Source organism: Scyliorhinus torazame, chromosome 21, assembly GCF_047496885.1.
Source record: "Scyliorhinus torazame isolate Kashiwa2021f chromosome 21, sScyTor2.1, whole genome shotgun sequence".
In the NCBI taxonomy this organism is placed as follows: Eukaryota; Metazoa; Chordata; class Chondrichthyes; order Carcharhiniformes; family Scyliorhinidae; genus Scyliorhinus; species Scyliorhinus torazame.
In genome coordinates, this window is record NC_092727.1 from 11632343 (window position 1) to 11650751 (window position 18409).

Below are 18409 nucleotides of genomic sequence, written 5' to 3' on the forward strand. Positions count from 1 at the left end.
GGGTGGTGGGAGGACGGGATCGTTGTTGTTGATAAGGGGATTGACATTGTATTTGTTACCATTTACTGCTTGTTGGTGGGGTGTAAATTCCGAAGTGAATGTGAAAATGGGGAATAAAAATATTTTACAAAAAAAAATAGTCCATTGTCTCTGAGTACGCGATGTATTGCACACAGGGTTGTTATTCCAGTAGCAGACACGGAAAGTACATCGAACTGCAGAGTTAGATGCAATTTGCAACATAGTTAAGAATTAGTTATATGTTGTAAAAAGCAGGATTTCCCACCAACATGTCCCACAATCAATGTTAATGTAATAAGCCTCCTTGTGACACTAATAAAGGTTATTATAGACACAATCAGTGGAACTGTATGCCCTGGTCACTATATATATTTTTTATTCATTCATGGGATGTTGGGGTCGCAGGCTGTGCCAGCATTTATTGCCCATCCCTAATTGCCCATGAAGAGCTGTTAAGAGTGACCCACATTGCTGTGGGTCTGGAGTCACAAGTAGGCCAGTCCAGGTAAGGACGACAGATTTCCTTCCCTAAAGGACATTAATAAACCAGATGGGTTTTTCCGACAACAGACAATGGTTTCACGGTCATGATTAGACTTTTAATTCCAGATTTTTTATTGAATTCAAATATCACCATCTGCAGTGGCGGGATTTGAACCTGGGCCCCCAGAGCATTACTCTGTGTATTGGGTCTACTAGTCCAGTGACAATACTGCCTCACCAAGGGAAGGGTCAGAAAATGCCGCGAGCTGTTCAAAACACCATTGACTCCGGGAGGAGCCAGAGAATTCGGGCCAATGCCTCACATGCAAGTGATGACATGATCCCAAAGTTACTTTTATGTCCTTCAGCTAAATAATGGGCCCAATTTAGCTTAGTTGGCTGGCCGGCTTAGGGCAGCACGGTAGCACAAGGGCAGCACGGTAGCACAAGTGGATAGCACTGTGGCTTCACAGCGCCAGGGTCCCAGGTTCGATTCCCCCATTTCAGCAGACAGTTGATCTTTTCTGAATTGACAAAGAAAAAATGTACGTCTCTAAGAATAGCTAATGCCTATAAAATCAATCATTGGAAATTGACTTAAATGTGTGCTATTTATAGCATCCTCCCAGGCGATGTTTTGCTGCTTCCAAAATACTCTTATGGTGCATCTTTGTCAGCTTTGAAGCTTTGAATTGCAGTCCCACCCGGCATAAATGGGGGATGGGTTCCCAATAATGATAATCATTTGAATGAAGGAAATGAGTCCCTCGAATACTGGTTAGCAAATAGAGGGAAAGAGGCTATCATGCAAGGGGCCAAGAAGCATTTAACCCCCAGGAAGGATGTACCGCAACTAGCGACACCTGATCCTATTAGGCAGGCAGGCAGACACTCTGCAAATTCGGCGTGGTAATACATCGCATTGATAATGGAATGTTTATAGAACTGTCTCAAATATGAGCTCATCAGCTGCAAAATCTAATAACTTCTATGCTGGCAGCTAAACGTTAACCCTTACAGTACCACTGTTAAAAAAAAATGTTTAAACTGCAGGAAGTCTTACAAAAGATTAATGATCCTTGGGCACAGCTATTAAAACACTTAATAGAGTCCAGATGAGAGAATATATTGCACGGCTTGGTAAGCTCGTGAGGATGAGCATGCATACAATTTATAAATGCAAAGTCACTTAGGACAGCAGACATCATTGCATGTCACTCCTTTTTATTTTTCGATGTTGTGGGATCAGGAATGTTAGTACAATTGACCTATCGTCAGAGGGACCTTTTTAGGATGGGTTTAACTTCAGAACCCTATTTAACATTGGCCGCAAGACATCCCGCTAAGGCAAAGCAAATAGGAAAAGTGACCAAAGAGGCCAAACGAAAAAAGTAATACATGGGATTTATATTGAAATGGATGGACGGAATTGCCTGATAGACTTTTATGGCAAACAGGAGGGCAAAGTGACCTGGAAAGAGGAGCAATGGCCCGCTACATTTGAAAGACAACAACCTCCCCGAGAGAGCCCTCATTTACTCCCTTCAATCCTGGCCCAGGTACTGCCACATCTATGGGCCCAACATCAAAATCATGTTGGAAAAGCACATTCTGCCCCAGTGCACAGATACAGTAGAACGTTGCCCTGCCCTGCCTAAAACTGTACAGGTTGGCACCGGAAACAGAAAAAGAGATAGAGGGAGTGATCAGTGCACTATTACAGCAAGGGGTGCTGAATAGAACATAAAGCCCCCATAACACCCCTATACTCCCCATTCCAAAGGTAGGAAGACCCAACGAGTGGTGGTTTGTGCAAGATCTTAGAGCCATCAATAAAATTGTTATAACTATTGCTCCATTGGTGCTGGACACAAATGTCATTTTGTCTTCTATACCATCAACAACGGATACTTTCTCAGCCTTTTTCTCCATACCATTGCACCCGGAAAGTCAATATCTATTTGCTTTACATATTGGAATTAACAGTATTAGAAGAGACTTGGACGAGTGCCAGTTGTCTGCAGACTCAACATTCCCTCAATATGATGACAATTTATTGATAGCCTCAGAGGGAGGGCTAGTTTATCAACAGAATACCCTTGTGTTATGATCACATCTGGCAGAAAGAGGGCATGGGATCTCAATGGACAAGCTGCAATTCTGTCAGGAGACAGCTGTATTTGGGATTTCAGCTGCAGTAAGGAAAGCGGAGGCTTGGGTCTGAAAGAATACAGGCTGTAGCAAGGGTACCAACTCCATGTACAAAAAAGGAGACCCTTACCTTCCTCGGAATGGTGGGCTATTGCAGGCAGTGGATCCCGGACTATAGAGAGATGGACGCAGTACTGCACAAGGCTACCCTACAGGCCGCCCTTCAGTTGTTACTGGATCCCAGAGAGGGAGCAAGCATTTTGTAATTTGAAACAAGCCATGATTAGCGCCCCTGCCTTGGGACTTCCTAATTTCAGCAAGCCCTTTACTCTTTATGTGAATGAAGCAGAGGAATTTGCAACAGGGGTCCTGGTGCAAGAGCATTGAGGAGGGAAAAGACCCCTTGCCTATTACCCGGTGTGGTAAAGGGTATGCCAAATTGCTTAAGAGCAGTAGCAGCCACAGCGGCCATAGTAGAAAAAAAAATCATCAGTTTTGCTGCTGCTTAATTCATCCGCAATGCTGCATTTTACTGCGGCTCGACGCACTGGGTATGAAGTAATTCTCTCTAAAACCAACTTTACCTACAAGCGAGCGCCAGCTGTCAACCCTGCAACACTCTTACCCGCGCCCTCGGAAGCAGAACATATGTATGATCATGACTGTTTACTATTGGTTGAAACCACCACATCCTCTTGACCTGATTCACCCAAGAGAAAATCCAGACATCATCTTTTTCACCAATGGGTCAGCAAACCGACCAAATGATGTGACCGTCCTGGCCGGTGATGCAATAGTAACTCCATTCAAGATAGTGGAAGCTTTTGCTCTGCCTTCGGGAACGTCTGCTCAAACGGCCAAATAGTTAGCCCTTACTAAAGCATGTATTTTAGCTAAAAATAAAACAGTCAATATTTATACTGATTCCCGATCCGCTTTTGGGGCTGTACATGATTTTGGCCAATTATGGAAAAACAGGGGATTCATAACTTCCTCCGGCCAACCGATTAAACATGCTAAATTGGTTTTAAAATTACGAGATGCTGTTCAGATGCCCAACAAGATAGCCGTTTTAAAGTGTGAAGCGCATACTACCACAGACGATGAAGTCACATGCGGCAATAGATTTGCTGATAAAATAGCAAAAAAGTGGCTCTCAAACAGCAGCCACAACTACAAGCTTCTGCAGTTGAACTTCCGTCCACCATAACAGAATCAAAGTTAAAACAGGCACAGAAGCAAGCCTCTCTACAGGAGCATCGCTCTTGGCTAAAAGCAGGTTGCTATCAAGACAATTTTGATAGGTGGATAAGGGCTTTGAAAATAAACCAAACATATGAAGCTCTCAGAGAAATTATACTTTTGGAGGAGTTTAAAAATTCAATTCCCGATGTAGTGAGAACTCATGTGGAAGAACAGAGGGTTAAAACTGCGAGACTAGCAGCAGAAATGATGATTATGAATTAGTTCATAAATCAAAGTTTGGTTTCGGACATCAGTTTCAGCCTGTGAGGGATAGAAACTAGGGACATGAGAAATACTCAAGTGGTAAAGGTAAAGGTGATCTGATGGGAGATAATAAGGAGAGTGTCAAAAGTTTCAAATGTTTTCACTGTAATAAACTAGGCCATGTAAAGTCACCGTGTTGGTGGTTGAAGAAAAGCACTGGGAAGGCTGATGTGGGGTTTGTTAAAGTGGTAAAGGAAAACCCAGGTGAAGCGAAGGAGGTGCAAAAGATTGTACAGCCTGATCAAGAGGTGATTGATAAGAAGGTGCCAGATCTTTTTAAAGAAGTTACTTGTGTGGGTAAAGTTTACTCATGTGTATCAGGAGGAGCAGGTAAAGAAGTCACAATTTTAAGAGATACGGGAGCTAGTCAATCTTTGATGGTAGGAGATGAGGAGTTATGTAGTCTGGGAAGAATGTTGCCAAAAAAGGTGGTAATATGTGTAATTCAGGGTGAGAGGAGTCGTGTTCCATTATATAAGGTAAGGTTGGAAAGTCCAGTGAAGAGTGGTGAAGTGGTAGTAGGAGTAATAGAGAAACTATCTTGTCCAGGAATACAGTTTATCTTGGATAAAGATAAAGCTGGATCGCAGGTGGGAGTGATGCCTACTGTGGTTGATAAGCTAGTGGAAAATCAGACAACTGAAGTGTTGAAGGACGAATATCCTGGGATCTTTCCGGATTGTATAGTAACAAGGTCGCAAAGTCACAGGTTAAGACAAGAGGAGAAATTAAAGAGTGAAGATGAAGTTGAAGTGCATGTATGATTTGTCACAGGAATAATCGGTGATAGTGGACATGTTTTCACGGTGGGTAGAGGCTTTTCCAACCAAACGAGATGATGCTAGAACAATGGTAAATATTCTGATAGCAGAGAATGGTTAAAGGAAATAATACCTAGGTTTGGGATACCAATGGGTTTTAACAGTGACAGGGGAACTAATTTCACTAGCAAATTGACCAAAGCCCCAACAGAAGCCATGGGATTTGATTAGAAATTGCATATACCATGTCAGCCACAATCCTCAGGAACGGTGGAAAGGGGGGGATGGAATAATTAAAACTGCAGTTACAAAAGTGTGTCAACAAAATGGGCTGCTATGGCCAGATGCCACACCCATAGTGATGTATGCCTGAGAAATCAGAGAAATCGTAATGCGGGTTTAACCCCGTATGAGATATTAATGGAACGTCCCGTGACAACTGAAACTAAACCCCCAATGACCCCAGCGGCAGTAGCCTTAATATGGGCAGATGAGGCATCACTAAAATATGCCCAGGCCATGTGTGAAACCGCTGGAAAAAAACCAAAGAAAATAAAACATGAAAAGGTTCAAAAGGCTCCGATGCATCCAAAAGAGGGAAATACGCACCCTTTAAACCTGGAGATCAAGTATATGTGAAAGCACTAAACAAAGATTATTTTTCTCCTAGGTGGAATGGACTCTACCAAGTGCCGCTAACAACCCGAACAGCCGTTAAAGTAAAAGAAAAGCCAGATGGGATCCATGCAACTCGTGTAAACTACATCATACGGAGCTTTGAGAGTACCAGCGAAACGCTGACCTGAAGAGAATGACGGTGTTAATGTTTTTATATTATCATATTAATCCAACATCATATAGAGGGTAAACTACACACTAACACCTTGATATACATGTCTCACTCATACGCAGAGGGTAAATAAATTCAGTTGTTGGGTTTGTACACAAATTCCCAGGTGCTTGGGGGAGGGCTTCCCTGTGCGACCTATCCCATTCGCCAGTAAAGAGATAGCAGAATGGGCTCTAAGACAAAATAATACAGGGCATGGGTAAGATACACAGGATATGTTAGATTGGAGATTAGCTGGATACGATATGAATAGGTTTAAAGGATGGATTGGATTGGATTGGATTTGTTTATTGTCACGTGTACCGAGGTACAGTGAAAAGTATTTTTCTGCGAGCAGCTCAACAGATCATTAAGTACATGAGAAGAAAAGGGAATGAAAGAAAATACATAATAGGGCAACACAACATATACAATGTGACTACAAAAGCACTGGCATCGGATGAAGCATACAGGGTGTAGTGTTAATGAAATCAGTCCATAAAAGGGTCATTTAGGAGTCTGGTGACAGTGGGGAAGAAGCTGTTTTTGAGTCTGTTTGTGCGTGTTCTCAGACTTCTGTGTCTCCTGCCCGATGGAAGAAGTTGGAAGAGTGAGTAAGCCGGGTGGGAGGGGTCTTTGATTATGCTGCCCGCTTTCCCCAGGCAGCGGGAGGTGTAGATGGAGTCAATGGATGGGAGGCAGGTTCGTGTGATGGACTGGGCGGTGTTCACGACTCTCTGAAGTTTCTTGCGGTCCTGGGCCGAGTAGTTGCCATACCAGGCTGTGATGCAGCCTGATAGGATGCTTTCTATGGCGCATCTGTAAATGTTGGTAAGAGTCAATGTGGACATGCCGAATTTCCTTAGTTTCCTGAGGAATTATAGGCGCTGTTGTGCTTTCTTGGTGGTAGCGTCGACGTGGGTGGACCAGGACAGATTTTTGGAGATGTGCACTCCTAGGAATTTGAAACTGCTAACCATCTCCACCTCGGCCCCGTTGATGCTGACAGGGGTGTGTACAGTACTTTGCTTCCTGAAGTCAATTACCAGCTCTTTAGTTTTGCTGGCATTGAGGGAGAGATTATTGTCGCTACACCACTCCACTAGGTTCTCTATCTCCCTCCTGTATTCGGACTCATCGTTATTCGAGATCCGGCCCACTATGGTCGTATCGTCAGCAAACTTGTAGATGGAGTTGGAACCAAGTTTTGCCACGCAGTTGTGTGTGTACTGGGAGTAGAGTAGGGGGCTAAGTACGCAGCCTTGCGGGGCGCCGGTGTTGAGGACTATTGTGGAGGCCTAGGTTTAATGTAACACGTCAAACGGCCTGTTTGATCCTTCCCAATTACACTGGAGTCCCAAAGGGTAGCTTATGCTTTAGGAAACATAAAACGTATGGGACCTACCCAGTCGGCATAAGTCAGTGTGATCAGACCTTGAATTGGCAACCCCCTATGTTCCACCTTACAGCTAAAGGACTATTCATCTTTGATTGGTCAGGAGCTGAAATCAAACTAGTGGAGGCTTCTGGGAAGGGGATCAATTAGACTAATGATGACTGATAGTAAAGGAAACCTGATTGCAGGACCATCCCCATCATAGGACGACACAAAGTACTATGACATGGGCACAAATGCTGGGAATAATAATACCACCATTAGGAATAGCCACTAATGCATACGAACTACGCGAACTACGAGACATCCTTGAGCAGGTAGCTAATGACACTGCAGAAGCTGTTAACCAGGTAGAAACTGAGATGGTCGCTATGAGAGCGGTTGCCCTGCAGAAAAGGATGGCTCTTGATGTCTTGTTAGCTGAAAAGGGCGGCACTTGTGCCCTGATTGGAAGTGACTGTTGCACGTACATCCCTGATAACTCAGAAAAATTGATAATCTGGTGGATCACATTCGTAGAGAGGTAACAAGATTACACGAAAATGAGTGACGGGACTTTGGCTTTGGATGGTAGGATCGTCAGGACAGAGGATTGTTCTGGATTATAATCGCCATTGTAATCTTGATTGTCGTATGGTTACTGTTTTAATGTTGCGCAAGATATTTTTATTGTACTAACACGGGTGAACAGCCCTAGCCACCTTGCCTCCTTGCTACCAGCTCATAACACGCAGGGAACTGTCATACATCCATTCCCCATATATTATAAACCACCCTTCTTTATCGAGGACACGATAATTTACTAAAAGGTGTTGATCAAAAGATTCACTTGAGGAAGGAGCAGCGCTCCGAAACCTAGTGACATCGAAACAAACCTGTTGGACTTTAACCTGGTGTTGTAAGACTTCCTACTGTGATCAAAAGATCAACAAGGAGGGAATTGTGGAAGGGAAATTAATGAGTTACCAATTTAGAAGCATGCTGGGAACATTAACTATATTTTAACACTGCTTTTGAGTGAATATAAGTTGGTTAAGTAATGTAAACTAAATACTGCTTAGTATGTTGTACTCTGCATTATTATAATAAGTTGTTCTTCCAAAGGACAACAAAATGCGTATTCAAATTGTTTTTAAACCAAGGGCAAAACATTCATATTTCCTCTTGCGTATGTTCCCAAGCTTTATCTCTTCAAAGTTGTTTATTTCAACCTATAAATATAATGGTTTTTGACTGCATAGCTCAGAGTGCAGTGCCTTGGCTTTGCAGCTGAAACACTCTCTCTCCACAAGTATATTTGTGTAAATTAATGTCCTTAAATCGAACCTCGAGGAATTTGTCTTTATTATGATTTCCACGACACACTGTCTGTGCGGAGTCTGCACGATCTCCCCGTGTCTGCGTGGGTTTTCTCCGGGTGCTCCGGTTTCCTCCCACAGTCCAAAGATGTGCAGGTTAGGTGGATTGGCCATGATAAATTGCCCTTAGTGAGCAAAAAGGTTAGATGGGGATATTGGGTTACGGGGATAGGGTGGAAGTGAGGGCTTAAGTGGGTCGATGCAGAGCCGATGGGCCAAATGGCCTCCTTCTGCACTGTATGTTCTATGTTCTCGTGATGAGCGAGGCCAGCAGCGAGGGTTCAATTCCTGTACCGGTTGAGGTTATTCAACCTTTCCCCTCGCCTGAGGTGTGGTGACCTTCAGGTTAAATCACCACCAGTCAGCTCTCCCCCTCGAAGGGGAAAGCAGCCTATGGTCACCTGGGACTATGGCGACTTTACTTCACAAATAAACAAATGGAAAATGCTCAGACAGAACTTTTTTACCAAAGCTGTGCTCCTTTCCCAGGATTGAGCTGTGACAATATTGAACACAAGATGACTCAAACCTGATTTCCTCTGACATTTTAATGCAGTTTTACAATAAAGGCAGTGGTAATTTGCAATTGAAAAGGCAAATCATTGCAGACAGTGGTGCATCTTTGAAAATATGCATGCAACATAACAGGATATTAAGAGTATATGAATTTAGTGTTGAGTTCATCTCCTCAGAACTCAGGGTTAAATTCCCCCTGATGGCAGTTATGTTAATTCATGTATGTCATGCATGTAAAATTATTTTGTTAACTGTTTACCTGTTATTTGTAACAGGTTAAGAAACTATTCCGCTGTTATAAAATTGCCCCTCAGTGTCCAAAAAAAAGATGTGTAAGTTAGGTTAAAGTGTTATTAGGATAGGGCGGGGGAGTGAGCTTGGGCGGAGTGCTCCTTCAGAGATCGCTGCAGACTCGATGGGCCAAATGGCCTCCTTCTGCATTGTAGGGATTCTATGATATACCCTGATGTTAATATTATATGCTTGGTGTAAAATGTAATTAACGTTGCTTCTCATTCTGACAACAATAGAAGGCGGTTTAGTTGAGGCTGTAAACTTGATATTGTATATGGCACAACACTATTGTAAGAGAAAGCACTTCCACGCCTTGTGTCTCGGAACTGTAACTGGCACTGAAACGCAATCCGTACAAAGCAGTTATCACAATAGCCCAGGCCTTTGTGTGTCTTGCTCTGCTACAATTTTCTCCCTCCTCCTCTTGTTGGGATACACCGCCACACTTGTGGCCAGGCATCCAGTGGCCATTCATTGTGTGTTCACTTAAACAATCAGAGCTGGCTGTTTAACCATGGCGGGGCGTCACAACTCGGTCCAACCCATTATTTTCCTGCCCACGCACGATCCCATGGATCAGGCTGGATGGTTATCATAGAAAAGTTACAGCACAGGAGGCCATTCGGCCCATCTTGTCCATGCCAGCCCGAGGACACCCAGGTGTTCTTTCTAATCCCACCTTCCTGCACCCGATCCATAGCCCTGTAGCTTACAGCACTTACGGTGCAGATCCAGATACTTTTTAAAGAGTTTCTGCCTCCACTACCTACTCAGGCAGCGAATTCCAAACTCTCACTACCCTCTGCGTGAAAAAGTTCTTCCCATGTCCCCTCTACACCCTCTGCCACTGATCTTGAATTCATGTTCCTGATTCTAAAATTCTCCGCCTAGGGAAACTATTTTAAACCTGTCCACTCTACCACTTCCCCTCATAATTTTGTCCAACTCAATTAAGTTGCCCCTCAGACTTCTTTGTTCCAAGGAAAATAACCCCAACCTCTCCAATCTCTCCCCATAGCCACACTTTTCCAGCCCTGGCAACATTCTTGTAAACCTCCGCTGCACTCTCTCCAGAGCAATTACATCCTTCCTGTAATGTGGTGACAGAACTGCACACAATACTCCAGTTGTGGCCTCACCAGTGTTTTATACAATTCCAACATTATATGAATAGAAAATGTATGTGTAAGACTGTGGGTATGTGTGTATACATGTACATATCTATTTATATATGTGTGTGTGCACAGATACACCACGTTGTATGTGCATATGTGTGTTTTTCTATTCATTCATGGATTGTGGGCATCACTGGCTGTGCCAGCATTTATTGCCCATCCCTGAGGGCATTTAAGAGTCAACCACATTGCTGTGGGTCTGGAGCCACATGTAGGCCAGGTAAGGACGGCAGATTTCCTTACCTAAAGGACATTAGTGAACCAGATAGGTTTTTACGACAATCGGCAATGGTTTCATGGTCATCATTAGACTTTTGATTCCAGATTTTTTGTTGAATTCAAGTTTTACCATCTAACATGGTGGGATTCGAACCCTGGTCCTCAGAGTATTATTACCCCTGGTGCCTGCATTACTAATCCAGTGACAACCATTGCACCACTGCCTCCCTGAGGCAGTGAAGGTGTCCATGAAACATTTAGAAGTTTGGGCTGAGAACGAAAGTCACATTTATTAGTCCAAAAGGGGTTACACTGTCTGCGACATAGGCAATTCCAATAGAGAAATGAGCCCATGCTGCAATCAAATATGCTTATGCAAAGGGACAGAATTGATGGAAATGGTGAGAAGTGGCGAAGTGGGGTTCAGCTCTGAAAAATACAGCTCGTTGGATGGAAAGACGTTTTTCTTGTTCTGAAATTCTTAATATTTATAGAGAAGGGAAAGCATAGGACTGAAGAGACAAATGATATTCAGAAATAATGATTGAAAGAGAGCTCCCACTAAATCTCTCTATCTTCCTTTATTACAAACATGTCTGCTCATAAAAGGGCAGACGACCGTCTCACAACCCCAGCATTTCTGAATTTCATGAGATGAATATTGTCGGTGGCCACAGACGTCGCAGGGATCCTTGACAGTCGCTTCCTTGGCCATCGTCTGTTCGCGTATCAGCTTCCTCAGATCTTTCTTGACCAGGTCATTTGCGTAGGCGACATCCACCACTGTTATCCGTTTGGGGTCCCAGACGCAGTCTTCTTCTTTTTGACTCGGAATGGACAGCATCCCGCATTTTGGTGGGACCCAGGCACAGTCGTAGCCTTGCTGATGCCAGGTTTTTTGCAGGGGATGGTTATCCCTGTCTATTTTCTTCACTTTTCCAACTCTAACTTCCAGCTTGAAGACCACTCTGTCAGTGTCCGCTGCTGTCTTTGGGTACGCCCTTGCTTTATTCCTATCTCTGCTAACGTATACCCCTGGACCCAGGAGTCCATCTTTGGATGGTACAAACCCTGAACGTATTATGTTTGCGGCATCATTTTTGTGGGTCCCATGGTACATGGTATAGCCTCTACCATCTTTAAGCATTTGCCCCGGTTTCAGATGCCCTTTATCCTCATTGATGGCCTCCCAGCCGTAAAATGTAATGGACATTTTTTGGTATTTATCACCTTCTCCTGCAGTCAAGTGAAACCTGTAATGGAAAACATTTACATGGTATTGCTAAGGTCTCGGCCACAGACAGAAGTACACTGATGCTGATGTTTAACTCCTGGCCTAGGTGATTGGTTTATCTATGCTTGACTGACAGATTAAGAGATACTTTTAGATTTCCTTAAAAATGGGGAGCATGCACCCTTGTTCTCGACTGTCGCCAGGTAAGGGAATTGTTTCCACCTATCTTTCCTCTCAAATCCTTCAATTGTCTTAAACAGCAGGATTAGAACACTCCATAATATTCCATACATGTCTAGACTGTATAATCTGCCCTCTTGATTTAACCCTTTTAGTCCCAATGCTTTACCAGGATGTTGCTTGGTCTGGACGGTATGAACTATGAGGAAAGATTGGGCAAACTCGGATTGTTTTCACTGGAATGAAGGAGGTTGAGGGGCGACCTGTTGGAGGTTTACAAAATTATGAAGGGCATGGACAGAGTGGATAGTCAGGACTTTTTTCCCAGGGTGGAAGTCAATTACTAGGCAACGTAGGTTTAAGGTGAAGGGGGAAAGTTTAAAGGAGATGTGCGAGGCAAGTTTTTTTACACAGAGGGTGGCGAGTGCCTGGAACGCGCTGCCGGAGAATATGGTGGAAGCAGATATGATGGCGATGTTTAAGAGGCGTCTTGACGAATACATGTGGAGGGTGGGAATAGAGGGATACAGACCCCGGAAATGCAGAAGGTTTGAATTTAGACAGGCATCATGATCAGCGCAGGCTTTGTGGGCTGAAGGGCCTGTTCGTTCCTGTGCTGTTCTTTGTTATTCTTTGTCATTTTGGTGAATATTTGAACTCCTGGGCTTACTCCACTGTCAGATATTGAGCATGCTCAATACTGTACTTCATACAGGGTGAAGACATGATCTTTGATGATGAACACAAGAGAAAGAGTTGATTAAAAGATCAGCCATGATCTCATTGAATGGCGGAGCAGGCTCGAGGGGCCAGATGGCCTACTCCTGCTCCTAGTTCTTCTGTTCTTAAAATCCCCCAAAAAGTGAAAAATAAAAAATGGTGATCACAGTGGGCCTGAAAACAACTTTAAATACCAATATTGTACCCTATATATAATATAGACGAATACTGCATCGCTACCTACCAAAGGGAATGGAAAACCATGTAGATATTATTGGCAGCAACAAATCTAGGCCAAATGATTATAAACTTGACAAAGACATGGGGCTGGATTCTCCGTTTCTGAGGCTAAGTGGTTAGCACTGTTGTTTCACAGCTCCAGGGTCCCAGGTTCGATTCCCGGCTTGGGTCACTGGCTGTGCGCAGTCTGCACGTTCTCCCCGTGTCTGCGTGGGTTTCCTCCGGGTGCTCCGGTTTCCTCCCACAAGTCCCGAAAGATGTGCTATTAGGTAATTTGGACATTTTGAATTCTCCCTCTGTGTACTCAAACAGGTGCCGGAGTGTGGTGACTAGGGGCTTTTCACAGTGACTTCATTGCAGTGTTAATGCAAGACGACTTGTTACAATAAAAGATTATTATTAAATGCTAGCGCCAACGGAGAATCCATGGTGCTCCATGATGGGAAAATCGGCGCGAATCCCTCACCCATTCCGGTACCGGTGAGAGGCTAGCACCGGCGCCGCGAGGAACACCCACGAATCGCACGGAGAACGGCGAATCATCGGGTTCCGGGACGCACATGCGCAGGGCTGACAAGCAGCAGCCATGCACGCCTACACCCCCACCGGTTGCACCGGGAAACATGGCGTCGGCCATGCTGGACCGCATACCCTCCCACCCCGAACCCACAGCCCACTCCCCAGCCACATCCCACCACTCCCCCAGCCCTAGTAGAAGACTCCCAGCCAGCGGCATGGATCCCGGCCAAGTGTGGTAGCGCTGAACACTGCCCGCAGCTGGCACACCATGTTCCCGACCACTGGGACCACACGTGGCCCTTGCCGTCGGGAACTGGGTCAATCGCGGGCGGAACATCGCGGGTGTGCCTGCTGATGACGAGCCAACGACGTTGCGACTGCGCATGGCCCAATGACGCTGGTTTGGAGGGGCACAGCATTGCAGGCTGGCGTCAATCCGCCACCTGCTCGATTCTGGCATCAAAAGCCATTCTCCGCCCGATCGCCGATCCCGATTTTGGTGTCGGGCTACGGAGAATCCCGCCAATGGAACTTTCAGGTGCAATCGGAAGATCAAAAACTGATGTGAAAAGAATCAACTCATGTCATCTCGGCAACATAAGACTGAAGGGTGACCTAAGAGAGATCATTAAAATTATGGAGAGATTTGATTGCGTAAGCATTGATATGATTTTTCTCAGATGCAAGGACGGCATTTTATAGCGCAGTAGGGCAACAGCTCCTCATACCTCCCCCCCCTTTGCAGAAGCAAAATCGACGTGAATCTGACTGGCTGGCTGCCAGCCTGGCAGTCAGAACGCACCGCGAACGAGCTGAATTGCCCGCCAGTGGGACTTGCAAATCTCAAGGTGGGTGGAGAGGGGCGGGATCCTGCCCTCAGGAGCTGCCAGCCAATCGGTATGGTTGGCAGCTCCAGCAATCCCGGCAACACTAAAAGTGCATTAGTGGCCCCTGCCTCCCGGACTACAAACAAGTCCAAGGTGAAGGCTCATGGATCTCGGAGCCTGATAAATCAAGGGTCTTGGTGGGAAGGGTTTGGGCAGTTTTGGGAGGGTGGTGGTGCGTTGTATGGAGCAGGTGGGTATGAAGGGGGTACGATCATAGGGGTCTGCCCCCTCGATGCACAAAGGGCACCACTGCCGCAGATAGAAAACCCCTCCCGCCCTTTTACACCTGCCCACTCCTGCCCATGCCAACTATTTTGATCAGCATAAATAACCACGTAAACTAAATCAAATAAATTGAGGGACAAATTAAAGGGACATGTCTTTTAAAGGGAAACTGCCTTAAACAAGAAGCGAATCACAAATGAGACTTAAAACAACAAACCAAAATGTGATTAGAGGGGGCAGCACAGTAGTTAGTGGTGCTGCCTCACAGCACCAGGGTCCCGGGTTTGATTCTGACCTTGGGTCACTGTCTGGATGGAGTTTGCTCGTTCTCCCCCTTGTCTGCGTGAGTTTCTTCCGGGTGCTCCGGTTTTCTTCCACAGTCCAAAGATGTGCCGTGGCAAATTGCCCCTTCGTGTCCAAAAGGTTAGGTGGGGTTACTGGGATAGTGGGCCTAAGTCGGGTACTCTTTCACAGGATCGGTGCAGACTCGATGGGCCGAATGGCCTCCTTCTGCACTGTAGGGATTCTATGATTTAAAAAAAAATTTAGAGTACCCAATTCATTTTTTCCAATTAAGGGGCAATTTAGCATGGCCAATCCACCTACCCTGCACATCTTTGGGTTGTGGGAGCGAAACTCACGCAAACATGGGGAGAATGTGCAAACTCCACACTGACAGTGATCCAGAGCTGGGACCGAACCTGAGAAATCGGCGCCATGAGACAGCAGTGCTAACCACTGCGCCACCATACTGCCCCATGGATTCTATGATAAGGCAGCCCAGCCCAGCCCCTATGGGGCCAAACGGGTTGTGTTGAGGGTAGCAGTGGATACAACATGCTCCCTCTCTCCGGGGGCACCCGGCTGTGAATGCAGCCGTGGTAGAGGGGTAGACAGCTGGGTATGGGCAGAGTATTATTGGGGCCTATTGGCTTGTTCACAAGCTTAATGACCCTTGATTATTTATTTGAATAGGGCAGGGGGGCTGTGGATTTCAGCTCCCGCTCATCCCAAACATCACGGGGACGAGTTTGGGGGTGGGTGAAGGGTGGTGGAGTTGGCACCCACCCTATTTTACGTGCCCTCCCCTGTCGAGGGGCACAAAACTCCAGCCTCAAGGTGATCACTGTTAATAAGGAATTCAGGAGAAACCCCCTTACTCAGAAGAGAGGTGAGGAAATTATTGCCCCAGGAGTGAATGAAGTAATGGAAACAGGTGAATTTCAGTGGGACCCAGGTAGGTACAAGAGGGGGAGCAGGTAGAGAAGGATTTGGTGATCGGGTGGATGATAGATCGAGAGGAGTGAAGCACACACATAGGCCTATTTCTGTGCTGTACAATTCAGTACAACCTATCCCCCATTCCCCCCCCCCCCCCCCCGTTAGTCAAGTTAAATATCCCAAATGCATCAACCAGCAAAATTTAAAATGAGAATAAAAACATGACAGGAACCCGGGCGGGTTGGATACAAGAAGTTGCAGAAAGTTGTTCAAAAGTTCTGAGGAGCGGGTCTGAAAAATAGCCCATGTCTGCCACGCACACAACTTTCTCAGCCTCAGTCAGTGAGACTTGTTGTTTGATGGGGTAACGAATGGTTTCTGCGGCATTTTCAACATCCCATTTTCCACTCTCTGCAATTCAGCACATCTACCGGGGAATTTAAATATCCTTACCGCTGCCAACCTTTCAACGGATCGATTTCCCGCTAAGTGTAAAATAGCGACAGTCACTGATCTCCAATAATAATCGATTCAATTATGTGGACCTGAAAGCTCTTTCCAAAATTCAGAATGCCCCCCCCCCGCCTTACCTCAGGCTTGGCTATTGCTGCTGACACTGATCAGAGACGGAAATCGAAACCAACTTTGTTCTCCAAGCCGATTTACTTTCGGTTCTGGAGCAGGACAGACCTTCAATTGGCCACGATTACAGCAGTGTTTGTTCATGCTACCGATTTCCAATTGATTTCCGAATCTCCAGAGTCCCTGTGATTTTTATTTCCAGTGCTCCGATTGTGCTCGACTTTGTCCTTGAATTGGGGCATGAGCTTATAAAGAGAACGGTGATCCTATTTTACAAACACCAACCCGCCCCTACATTCAGATGTGTGAAGGAGAGGTTTGCAACTTCATTGCAGTGTTAATGTAACATTACTTGTGACAATAAAGATTATTATTTTAGATTGGAGCGGTTCAATTCCAGCCTTGGGTGACTGCGGAGTTTGCACATTCTCCCCATGTCTGCGTGGGTTTCCTCCCACAGTCCAACGATGTGCGGGTTAGGTGGATTGGCCAGGCTAAAATTGCACCTTTGTGTCCAAAGATGTTCAAGTCAAGTAGATTGGCCATGATCAATGCACAGGGTTGCAGGGATAGGGCGGGGGAATGAGCCTGGGTAGAGTGCTTTTTCGGAGGGTTGGTGCAGACTTGATGTCCCAAAAGGCCTCATTCTGCACTGTAAAGAAACTATGGATCCAATTGTGTAATCAGTCTTTTTGCTTTACAATTGGCATAAGAAGGAGTGAGGCACAAGGGTGGATGAGTTGGCCGACTAATGGTTGGAGCCTGGAAATAGGGGGTGGCATTCTCTGATCCTGAGGCAATGTGTTGACGCCGTCGTAAAGAGAACAAGAACAGAACTGAACATACAGTGCAGAAGGAGGCCATTCGGCCCCTCGAGTCTGCACCGACCCACTTAAGCCCTCACTTCCACCCTATCCCCGTAACCCAATAACCCCCCCTAACCTTTTTTTCTGGTCACTAAGGGCAATTTATCATGGCCAATCCACCTAACCTGCACGTCTTTGGACTGTGGGAGGAAACCGGAGCACCCGGAGGAAACCCACGCAGACACGGGGAGAACGTGCAGACTCCGCACAGACAGTGACCCAACAGGGAATCGAACCCGGGACCCTGGCGCTGTGAGGCCAGAGTGCTAGCCACTCGTTTCCCGATAGCGTCAAAATAGCCTCAGGATCAGCAATTCTGGCCCCAACAGGGGGCTAGCACAGCACTGGAGCGGCCCACGCTGCTCCAGCTGCCATTCCCGGCGTCAACTGAGTGCCGCGGGGACCGCGCATGCACAGTGGCACTGGCGCCAACACGTGCATGCGCAGTGGCCCCGACGCAACATGGAGTAGGGCTAAAGGGGCCGGCGCGGAAGAAAGGAGGCCCCCAGCCCGAGAGGCCGGCCCGCCGATCGGTGGGCCCCGATCGCGGGCCAGGCCACTGTGGAGGCCCCCCCAGGGTCGAACCCCCCCCCCCCCCCACAGGCTGCCCCCGGACCTTTCCACACCGAGGTCCTGCCAGGTAATACCACACATGGATGGCGCCGGCGGGACGCGGGTTTTTTGTTACGGCTGCTCGGCCCATCCCAGGCCGAGAATTGGCGGGGGGGGGGGGGAGGGCGCGTAGAGCGGCCCCTGACCCGCGCCGTGCCAACCACGCCAGCGCCAATGCCGGCGATACTCCGCTCTGTGGAGAATCGTGTCCCGGCATCGGGGCGTGGTGGCGCGATTCGCACCGGTCGCGGCGATTCTCCGGCCCGACCCGGGCTGAGAGAATCCCGCCCCTGATACCTGAAAAGTTTTCCGTTTTCAAAACTTACCTGACAGGAGCTGTGAGAGGGAGGAGCTGAGTGGGAGCGGTCGAATTGTGCTCTGGGAAGGTGAGTGAACTGATATATTTGGGAA

At 46.4% G+C, this 18409-nt stretch overlaps 1 protein-coding gene across 1 annotated transcript in view; it reads right to left on the bottom strand.

The window, feature by feature from the left end:
* gig2o (grass carp reovirus (GCRV)-induced gene 2o) overlaps positions 1-16744 on the bottom strand; it is a 66307-nt gene extending 49563 nt beyond the window's left edge. The window contains exons 1-2 of the mRNA XM_072487747.1: positions 16529-16744; positions 11285-11965 (exon numbers count right to left, since the gene is read on the bottom strand). Of these exons, the coding sequence (XP_072343848.1) occupies positions 11285-11925 (641 nt within the window). The 5' untranslated portion in view covers positions 11926-11965; positions 16529-16744. The remainder of the gene's footprint in view (positions 1-11284; positions 11966-16528) is intronic.
* Positions 16745-18409: the final 1665 nt, after the last annotated feature.